The 11,355-nt window shown below is 36.6% G+C and overlaps 2 protein-coding genes and 1 non-coding gene across 5 annotated transcripts; 2 read left to right on the forward strand and 1 right to left on the reverse strand.

Annotated features, from left to right (window-relative positions):
- The first annotated feature begins 92 nt into the window (after positions 1–92).
- Positions 93–5,645, forward strand: LOC125680729 (uncharacterized). Its single transcript, XM_048920490.1, has 3 exons — positions 93–184; positions 4,161–4,421; positions 5,127–5,645. The coding sequence occupies exons 1-3, from the start codon at positions 149–151 to the stop codon at positions 5,580–5,582; spliced, it is 753 nt and encodes a 250-aa protein (XP_048776447.1). The 5' UTR covers positions 93–148; the 3' UTR covers positions 5,583–5,645.
- On the reverse strand, positions 964–1,037 carry Trnat-agu (transfer RNA threonine (anticodon AGU)). The gene has a single exon. It is a non-coding gene; the product is annotated as a tRNA-Thr (tRNA).
- A 1,223-nt stretch (positions 5,646–6,868) lies between the features above and the next one.
- On the forward strand, positions 6,869–10,969 carry LOC125680232 (toll-like receptor Tollo). 3 transcript variants are annotated; one of them, XM_056154802.1, is made up of 4 exons: positions 6,872–6,979; positions 7,964–8,033; positions 8,664–8,715; positions 8,866–10,969. In XM_056154802.1, exon 4 carries the CDS (start codon positions 8,912–8,914, stop codon positions 10,694–10,696), a length of 1,785 nt encoding a protein of 594 aa, XP_056010777.1. In that variant the 5' UTR covers positions 6,872–6,979; positions 7,964–8,033; positions 8,664–8,715; positions 8,866–8,911; the 3' UTR covers positions 10,697–10,969. The 3 variants fall into 3 exon arrangements, with proteins under 3 accessions (XP_056010775.1, XP_056010777.1, XP_056010776.1); XM_056154801.1 differs by lacking the exon at positions 8,664–8,715; XM_056154800.1 differs by lacking the exons at positions 7,964–8,033; positions 8,664–8,715 and having other exon boundaries at positions 6,869–6,979.
- Positions 10,970–11,355: the final 386 nt, after the last annotated feature.

The following is an 11,355-nucleotide window of genomic DNA, read 5'->3' on the forward strand; positions in this document are numbered from 1 at the left end:
TGTATGAATATATAATGTATACTGAATAATAGAATTTACAAGTTGCAATATTTTTGTATGTTTCAATTTTTTTTAATAGAAATTACAAACATGAAAACATTATGTGATCCTTTAATCCGGAAAAGCACACGTCTCGTTCAGCAAATACATGTTCATCATGGCGCTGCTCATGCAGTTACAGAAGGTAAAAATCAGACTTGTGTGTTTTTATCGTTACTACGATTGTACTTTCATTTGAATGAAGGCTTTTTGAATACTTCATATCATAACAATGGGTATTCGTATATTGTTATACTTGATTTGTACTTATGTTTTTGTACTTTGCGTGCGGAGTTCTTAAGGTCACCATAATCAGATAATCTCAGCGAGATTCTTCCGAATCTCAGACCAGTGTCACACAAACTGATTAGGGAAATTTTTGCCCTATAAACTGTAAAAAAATTCCTATAATCCTATATTTTTTAGACCAAAAGTGGCTTGCCACGCTGGGATATTAAAAGTGGAACTCTTCACGACAGCATAGTTTTCATCTGGCATAAACTTAGCATCTCAGTTCATACCGTAGTGCATTCTCAAAACTGAAATTGGAAGCTCCTGACATTAAATACAAGTTTGCCAACATCGTAAATTTTGTTCACGTCATTATTTGTTCTCAGCTCTCAATTCAGTGGTTGGTCATTTGTGTGTAGTATAGGAGAGAGAAAATCTGTGGCTGGACCGGGAATTGAACCCGGGACCCCTGCATTACTAGTCAGGTGCTCTAACCACTGAGCTATCCAGGCCGATATCCACGGTCCGTATAGCCCTAATTACTACATTCCTCCCTCTTTAAGATCAATTATAATTTTATAATTGTCTTTCAAACTCAACCCAGGTTCATTTCGCCCCTGGCAGGCCAACCTGCACCACCAGGGGTGGTCAACGGCACCAAATGTAGTATTATAGGAGAGAGGAGAAAATCTGTGGCTGGACCGGGAATCGAACCCGGGACCCCTGCATTACTAGTCAGGTGCTCTAACCACTGAGCTATCCAGGCCGATATCCACGGTCCATATAGCCCTAATTACTACATGTGCTTTGAATTGTTAAAATTTTCTACATCGTCAGCCGTAGGGATGCGGGTTAAATACATCCTCAGTACCCCTTACCTGTTTGCAAAAACAACTAAATAGGACGATCCTTCGAATGAAACCGCGAAAACCAAGGCACCGTGTCATAGCGGTGCGGCACGACAAAGATCCCTCCTTGTTGAAAAGCTGCAAGCCTCAAAGACCTAAATTATGCAGCCCTTCACCGGCAATGGTGACGTCTCCATTTGAGTAAAAAATTCTCAAGCGGGACATTAATACACAATCAATCTCCATCGTCAGCCTTCTGATGCCAATTTGTCACATGTCTACCAAATTCAAACATGCACTTGAAACAGTAAAATTTGTATTGAATAAAGACTCACAGCAAAACACATTGAACTTTTGTCTTAAAATATTAACTTTCCCCTGCATAAATTTTTGTAAACTTTTAGTTAAAATTATTCATTCAGAATGTATTATAGATCTGGTAAAAGACAATAGTCAGGGCTCGAAATTAGCGAGAAATACTCGCAAAATGCGAGTACATTTGAAAAATAGCGAGTAAAAATAATGGACACTCGAAAATCTTAGCGAGTGGTGATTTACAAACTATGATCGTATCGTATCCGTTTTATACAGTGATGCGCTATTTGCTTTTCTTAAACTTGCACTCTGAATCATACAAACGTTTACATGAACGACCGATTTCAATCACCGTTTCTATCCGGATTTTTCTTTTATGATTTTTTTAAAGAAACTCGGAGTCAAATAAATTCTTTAGAGGTCAGACATCGCATATCGACATGTGCCACGAGTCCTGTTCACCTATAGGGGTGATTAAATTGAATAATTCCAAATATGATGTTTTTGTTATTCATATATGTACAAAAAATATCGGAGTCTATGTTTTACCAAGTCTTCTGGTAGTTATTTTTATCAGAATCATGAAAATGTCCTATCTAAATTTCTTGTCATATTGAGGAAATTGGAAGTCTGGATCTAGACCTGCGGTAAACAAGTTGTGGATTAGACTGTTAGAGGTGCGATAATCAAGAGACCTAGACATTGCACCATATGACTTATGTAACTTAGTGTGTTGTCCAAACGCTGCCTGTTGGCCCACTAGGCTCAATAATGATGGGGAAAATCATTGATTTAAAAAAAAATATATGAAAAAGAGCACTGCTTCATTATTTTTATTTTAGCTTGTAGGTTTTCATTTTAGCCTGTGGATTTTTTACCCACAGGCTAAAATTAGCCTGTGGTAGAAAAAGTTAATTTTGACCCCTGATAGTTGAAGCTGTTCCGCATCACTCCCCATTTTGACTTTTTTAAAAAAAAATGACTGCACTACAATAAAACATGCTTATAGTGAATTAGTGGGAACAAACAATTTAAATGTATTTGTTATATCCAGTCAGTTCATATTAGAAAACTACAGGGAATAAAAATCACTTCACTGTAAGTGTGAATTTAGTATAAGCATGTTCTCTGTAACTGTGTTTAACTGTATATGTTGTTATAAAGATAAATTTCAGTAAGTACCGTAATTGTGACAATAAAAAATCTACAGTTTACTCTGAGTAAATTGACTGTCTACACCGGACATACTGACATTCCGAGTACCGACCTGAGTTGTTCATTATATTAAAGTTCGATATAACCGATGTTGAACTGCATGAATAATGTTACTGATGTTTTATATTTACTTCTATATAACAGATAGTCTTAGTTCAATATAAGTGAATTCACTATATGTGGAGTAAACTGTATATGCTTTAGATCAGTAGACGACCCTACATTCAATGATATAAACATAAACTGTATATGTTTTAGATCAGTAGACGACCCTACATTCAATGATATAAACATAAACTGTATATGTTTTAGATCAGTAGATGACCCTACATTCAATGATATAAACATAAACTGTATATGTTTTAGATCAGTAGATGACCCTACATTCAATGATATAAACATAAACTGTATATGTTTTAGATCAGTAGATGACCCTACATTCAATGATATAAACATAAACTGTATATGTTTTAGATCAGTAGATGACCCTACATTCAATGATAAGCACGATCAATCTAGGTACCCTGCAACTGATTAAACATCAAGATGATCTGCACCTAGCAGTGTGCTTCGGAAATTACCACATTTGTGATGCACAATCTTACATACCTGGAGTGTGTAATGAATTATTGTAATAAAAAATATATTTATCATTCCGCCAACAATCATAAACTACTGAAGTAAAAGATGTAGATCTATTAATTATACCGTTAGCAACTGTGGATAATGTGATCAGAAACTGGGTCAGAGATACCCTTTTCAATTGGGAAATTTTTTACGTTGAAAAACTGATATTTTAGGAAATTTAACTTACATTTTGTTAGGTATAAATACAAGTTGACAGTACTCTGTAATATAATAAGGGGCTTAACGTATATCTTTTAAGACTTTATCTGTTTATATTAATTATAGATAAGCGATTTTTATGCATCGTATTAGATAACTCGATCATTCCTAAGGTGTTGCAGATTTTACGCAACAACACATACTGATACCATATTTACTATGCTTGTGAGCTCATAATTTGGGAAATTTTCAATCAGAATTTGGGAAAAACAGTCAATTTTCAATTGGGATTGAGTCCTTTTATGGGACCCTAATGCAAGGATATTAAGCCCTGAAACTGCAAAGAAAAGACATTATTTTTTTTTTTTACCTTTAAGCAAGTTTTCCTCCTTTACACACTAAAGTTGTAAATTGACAATTTTGTTAATGTCTGTGAATTTCAATCACCATAACGAGTATCAGATAATTGCAGGAAAAAAAATTTATGTTTATTTTATACATGTAGTAACACGGTAGAGATATTCAATATCCACAGGTTTTAGGCATGTGTGGTAATAATCTTCTCCTCACAAATAAAGTCATTTTAATTTTTGAAAGATAGATTGCGGACTTAGTCGAAAGAAATTGAATGTAAATTGGTTTTACTTCGTACAATAATTTTTATTGATGGCAATATTTGCATGCTGACATGTTTGATGTCTTCTCTTTTTTTTTCGTTGATTGTAGGTGTCAGGTCAGTTGTTTAGCAAATTTGCACCTCAGAAATCGTGTGTTCGCTATAAATTCACGAACAAAGTTGCAATTAGACGAAACAGAAGGAGGAAAAATGACATGTCTTGGGCCATGGAATTATTAAATTATCAGAAGAATGTGCTTACGAAGCAGCCCGAGCCCGAGCCACTTCACCTAGTCACCAAAATCAAACCTGTGTATGGAAGATCAGCTCAGGAACGCAAGGTTTTAATGGCTCTGGGATTTACATCAAAGGTGGAAAATTTATGCATATTTTGCTGAAATTGGCAAGCATTGTCATCCAATTGTTCTCGCAGGCCCATCAAACGTTTGGGTATGCTTAATGTGTTCGGGTATACACTAAGCTTGTTGCTGCCATAGGTGCTCGTGGGCATGACTATATACCCCCCCCCCCCCTCTTTTGTTTAAATTGAAAAAAAGTTATGGATTAAATGTAACAACTTTCATTTAATTTCTCATTTTACTACAGTGTATATGTATGTATCAATCAATTTGCACCTTTAATAAGTTCCCAAAATCGACTTCATACTAAACGTTTATTAGGCAAATTCATGTATGTATAATACATATCAAGGGTACCAAGACGAAGGGGGAGATGGAGGGGGGTGTGCTCTCAATATTGGGATAAGGGTTTGGGCAGATAACCAAAATTTGGAAAAAGTAGCAATATCTTATGCTATAGGAAACTTCATGTATTAGTGAAATAAAAATTTACAGCTTAAAAAATAATCATTGTTAATTTGATTATGAGATGATCAAAGATCACATTTTAATTACCTTTTAAGGAAAGAGAGCATTGCATCTAAAGAAAACTTTTTTTAAAAAAAAGGGGGGGGGGGTTGAAATGACGAAATGGTATCCTCTGAATTGTTGCCATAATAACAAAAATTAACAATCTATGAATATGTAATCACACTTTAAATTCAAATTTATTTATAGCCAGATGCCAAGAACGCGCCAAAGTATGTGATTGTGAAGAACACCCCTGATGTAAACAGTCAGTTAATGGCCATCAAACATCTGGTGAGAATCACTCCCATCACATTTCCTTATGGAGTTCCTCAGGGTGAGGAGGATTTTGAGCATTGTCACCTTAATGACAATGGCCAGTTCCTGGTAGTGCGTGACGTCACACCTAAGAATGAGCGGGAGCTGTTACCGGTGGCGCCGAAAACAGAGTCCGTGTGGGAAATGGACGTCCAGACGATACAGAAACATACAGAACAGATCAAAAGAGACTGGAGTCTGAACGAAGAGTTCTTCACAGCCGATCCTGTGTACAAATTAAATCAAGACGGTAAAGAATATCGGTATTTTGGTGACAAATCAGGTGCTGGTATTAAACATTACAATGAACTTATTGACTACAGGGACGGCTCAAAGAAAAAGTCATAACTAGCCTTACATTGAATGTTTATATTGTGTGTAAATTAAAAAATAAATATATATGATATTAAACATCATGTTTTGAGTTTGCAGACAATGATATGAAATGGACAGATTGCTAGATTATATTTGGGAGATTTTAACACGCCTATGTTTCCAGGACATATCACGGACGAGAATCACGTGCGCTCTGACATATATGGCAAGGAATAAGGACTCTGTTTTTAAATGATTCTTTTGTATCCAAGGTTACATACTCTATATTCCGTCATACAAAAGTTACAGAAAGGGTACAGCACAAATCGTATGGAAATTGAAAGTAAGAATTACATGAGGTGGCTCTACATAACCTAGGGTACAATGGGTACATTCAGTTGAAGTTTTAAAATTGATCTGTTGGATGCAGCTGATTGGTCAAGAATGTAACATGTCCACGCCTCCGATTACCTGTAGTAATAAACAGAAATTTGACATGAAACATTTATAAAAAACTAGAAGCATGTTTCAATTAAAATAAAAATCTAGATGGAAAACGCAATATGAAAAAAAAAATGTGTTCGTGAGGGAGTCGAACCCGGTCGTTTTAAAAATAGAAAACATCTCTTCAGATAAGAGTCGACGACCTTATCCACTGAACCACGCAGTAGACCATAAGTTGAAAATAATACCAGTGAAGTCGTTTCGATTTTTTTAAATTTACAAAAAATGCCCTCGTGAAATAAAATTTCAAAGCGACAGTTTTTTAGAGGAAAACTCGAAGAACATGTTTATGCTAAATTTAATTTGTTTCACGGAGGCAGTTTTTTCTGAAATTCGGGGATACCCCTCCATTTTAATGCTAAAAATCATATAAATCGCTTATTGCTTGATTTAAACTCGAAATATTTTGGCTAATTTTGTCAATACACGTCTTTTAAACTTATTTTTAAAAAATATTGAATCAAGACAAACGTTCCAGTTTATCATATATTTGAATAATTTAAATTTTTCGATCTTTCATGCAACACCTTTAGGGAATTTAACATGAGACGTGCAACACCTTCTTTATAATCTCTCTCTCTCTCTCTCTCTCTCTCTCTCTCTCTCTCCTGAGACCCGAGAGTACACAAAATCCCCCATTGTTGATTTATATCCGTTCAAATAACCCAATTAGTTTGAATGCATTGATAAAATTCAAGGACTGGATAGCAGGAGAGTTAAATTTAATGCTTACTCAAATTACATGACGTAACAAGCACAAAGGCTTGCTATCAAATTATGTTTTTATTATTGAATATTCACATTTATTTCGACGACGGGCAAATGAACAATAAATGTTTGACATGGGTATGGATGAAATGGCTGTGCTCGTATTGCGCGTCCCCAGGGAGGGACATCGGAGTCAACAATTTATCTAGTCTTATAATGTAAGCATAAACGTTTTCAATAATTAATGCTACGTATTGTGTCCTACGCATAACAGCCAGCGAATTTATATGAAATTCTACTTTTATTTCATCGTGTGTTCAATTTAACAATCATAAATGGGTTTTTGTTTTAATTTTCACCGAATTCTAACATTATGTTATGGGATTTTGTTTCAGTTAACATAAAGGGACACTGATACACCATTGGAATTGTAAATTCATTTGATTTCCTCTTATTTTTCTATAGACTATGATAATAAGAACAAGTCGTGTCATCGGAAGATCGTGTTATTTCCAAGTCCGCTTATATGTCTATTGGCGCAACACATCAATATGTAATGGTTATTGTCCATAAGTAAACTGTAATGATATTGATAACAAGGCATAACATTGGTGTTTCATACACATGACAATAGCATTGTCTTCGATACCGTGAATGACAATTACAATACGTAGTCTGTACGTCTCCGGTCAGGGTTAACACTCCTTTCAAAATATTTCACTTTAACTCGTATCAGTTTACCAGGTGTTTGAATCACGGGATTGCAAAGTTTGTAGGCGTCTTGCAAATCTTGTAGGCGTCAGGGGTGCTCCCAATATATTGATCATAATGATAATAATTTTTTTTTTTTAAAAACCACCTGCCACCCCCCAAAGGAAAGGGGGAAAACACCAGAAAACATGTATGTTGGTAGTGATATGGGGGAGATAACTTGGTGGGTTTATATCCTAATTGCTGAGTAGAACAACTTCTCAAGTATACATTTTTACTGATTTATATGTTGCCATTCTCGACACCTGATTAAATATTAAAAGAGAGAATTGGATGTGATTTGGTATAATCTGCGGTTACAGACTTGCTCACTCCGCATAACAATCGAACTCGGGTTATGTTGAATAGCATTGACGGAGTTAAAAGATCTGGTATCAGCGGAAGAGAAATGCAGCTGCACAAATGCATATTCGTCAATTATTTTTTTTTAGGTAAATTGTATGGGAACAAAATGTGTCCCAATTCCTGAGTCTGCCCAGCTCTGGGTGAATACAGCCGAACGTAAGTAGATGCAGTTATTTTGATATTTTAAATATATGGGTTTTAAATTTGTTTTCAAATTAAATTCCGATATACATGTACAACAGAGGGATATCGAGTCCTACGTTAGTGGCAGCCTTAGAGGGGAGGGGCTTTTTGTGACCATTAAATATTTGTTTTTATTGATTAAAGATCGTGCATAAAGTATACCTAGAATAACCCATAAAACTAACCTAAAAAGCCTCAAAACCCTTGAGCTTTCGGGGTCTGGGCCCCCACCAGAGTTTTGACCTGGACCCACTGGGGGCCTTATGGCGATCTTCACTCTATTGCACCCCTAACAAATCCTGGATCTACCACACTCTATCTAAAGATGGATGATTGTATTCTGTTTTCCCCCACATTTATAGATAACAAAACAATAATTAAACTTTGAAAACTATTGCTATATTAAAACAATGAACTATTATTCTTAGCAATTTTTCTAGAAATATAGTTTCCTGGTTTCTGACTAGTTGCTAGGTAATAACTCAATAAAAGCAGCAATAATTCTATTCATATTGTCAAATCGAAAGAAAAAACCAATAAATAATAAACAGTTTACAACAAAAAGGAGCATTGATCTGTTCCGGACTTTGTAATAAATTTTAGGTAATTATGCAGCAATAAACATTTGAACCAATGCAATCGAAGAGTTTGATGGGTAAGAATTTACACCGCAAATATACTGTAGAAATAGAAGAAATCAAAAATTTTCAGTTTTGAAAATATATTTTTAAGGGGAAAAAAACGATTAAATTTTTTTTATATTCCTGCAATTTTTTAGAATACCGGTACTTTTTGTTTTCCACAGAGCAATTCCAGCTGTTAGAAAAGGAAAGTGCACCGGCGTGACGAGTATGCTTTTTATCACCGTGGCAACCTTGTTCTTTATTTGTAATTCCAAAGCAGTGGGTTTTGGAGGAGATGATTCCTGTCTGAAGAAGTTTGTAGAGAATGGCACCGTTCTTGAGGTGGCCTGTGTGGCGCGCTCCAGGTGGAATTTCTTCGATTTTCGTCTCTGGTCCCTAAAGCAAAACCAATCAGCTATCCATCTGAACATCTCCTGTGATGGGGGGACACTGGTCCTCAGCCACCCGTTACAGGCCGGAAATCTGACCCAACTAAGGGTAACAAACTGCGTAAAAATAGAGGGAATGTTTGCAAACTTTTCGGAACTAGACCCCTCGCCGACAGTCGCGTACACAACATTAAAAGTTCTGGAGATTACTAATTCGTCATACCTCTACAATGAAACCAGTATTTTGCAACAGGCTGAAAATTTTCAGACTATGTATGGTTGTGTGACCGTCTTTCCGCGAGGACTTCGTGTTCTGAAACAGAGTAAAACAAAATTTGAAGGAGATTTCGAAGGATTCCAAATATTGGCTGACGGAAACATTTGTAATTATGATAGTCTGGAAGTGTACGAAAAGTCAGTGTTTTGGTCCAAGTTTGGTTCTGCTAGCGAAGATTCAGAAAACGAAATATTTTACTTTCTGCGCTCTGGAAATTTCAAGAACTTGCGGATTGCGAATTTTTCGAATTCAAATTTGAAATTCATTCCGTCCCATTTCACAGAGTACAATTGGTCTCGTCGGTTTAAATCAATAGAAATAATAGATCTTTCTTATAACAGAATAAAAGAGGTCCCTTATCTACGGAGACCACACCACTGGGGAGTAAAAATGATATTGCAACACAATGAAATATCTAGAATCACCACGACCTTGCTAGATAAACTTCGCCAGGTTTATATCATGCTGGTGGATATATCCCAGAATGATTTCTCCTGCACCTGTGAGAGTGAACTCGACACCATACTTCGCTTCGTCAAGAACCAGTTAGAAGAACCCTGGGCAAGTCCCTATGGTTATCTTGCAAATGAAGTTTGTTCATCTCCTCCAAAATTGCGGGGAATCTCTCTGAAATCCCTCAACTCCATGCTTCTTTGTCCAGATAAGTCTGTGGAATATCCAAAGATCTCGTTCATTATATTGATTGTACTCACTTCGGTAGCCATCATCTGTATTGTTATCAAGTTTAGAAAGGAAATCAAGATTCTTACCTACACAAGGCTCGGCCTTCGGCTGTGGAGGATGCGAAGAAATGACGTCCTTCTTTCAAAGGAGTATGACGCTTTCGTTTCGTACAGCACTTTAGACGAGAGTTGGGTGCTGGGGACGCTTTGTAAGCGCCTTGAGGAACACCGCCCCCCGCTGAGACTCTGTCTTCACCACAAGCACTTTATTCTTGGAGCTTGTATATCTGACAACATTATAGAAAGCGTGGAGAGGAGCAGACACACCATTATTGTATTGTCCGAAAACTTTCTACAGAGCGAGTGGTGTCTACTGGAATTCCGCAAGGCTTTCCATCAAACCCTGCTGGAAAGAACTCGTCATTTGATTGTTGTCTTAATGAGCAATATTAACATGGACACGGTAGAGCCGGAAATGAAGCATTTTTTGAGAACTCACACGTACCTGAAACGACACGACTTTCTGTTCTGGGATCGTCTTATTTATGCTGTTTCAGACACTGAGTCCCAAATGTCCGAGAGAAAAACACCGTCTGCTGGACAAGAAGAGACCGTGGACAATATGGAGGATATCCCTCTAAAATCAAAGGATTTAGATCTGTGACTAGAGCATAACGCTCGAGCGCGTGCTGGTATTCATTTTCATTAATTTCATGGTATCACTCGTTCAAAGTAAGGAATAAATGTCTACAGAGTTGGGTTTTTTTAAATGGTGGAATGGAAGGAAATAGTGAATTTGCAGAAAGTGGCCCCACTTTTATTTTCCTCATAATACAAACAATCTAGACATATCTATTTTGTGATAAAAATTATTTTCATATACATTTGTAAGATGCTGAGCTTTAATGTAGAGTTGAAATAAACACAGTGTTACAACAAAGGGTTATTGCAGACAAAACATTGCTGAATGTAAATAGTACAATGTAGGACATATCGCCCCTTCATAAACTGGTGGCCCCGTGGGGATCCAGATTAGAATAGGTCCTTACTACCCCTTGCTTGTCGTAAGGTGACTAATTGGGGCGGTCCTTCGGATGAGACCGCAAAAACCGAGGTCCCGTGTCTCAGGTGTGGCACGATAAAGATCCCTCCCTGCTCAGTGGCTATAACCGCCGAGCATTGGCCTAAATTTCGCAGCCCTTCACCGGCAATGGCGACGTCTCCATACGAGTGAAATATTCTCGAAAGGGACTTTAAACAATATAAAATTAACCATAAATTGGTGGCCCGGTTTATCCGTAAACTAGTGGTTCGATCTACTGA

This window comes from Ostrea edulis, chromosome 2 (genome assembly GCF_947568905.1).
Source record: "Ostrea edulis chromosome 2, xbOstEdul1.1, whole genome shotgun sequence".
Lineage (NCBI taxonomy): Eukaryota > Metazoa > Mollusca > Bivalvia > Ostreida > Ostreidae > Ostrea > Ostrea edulis.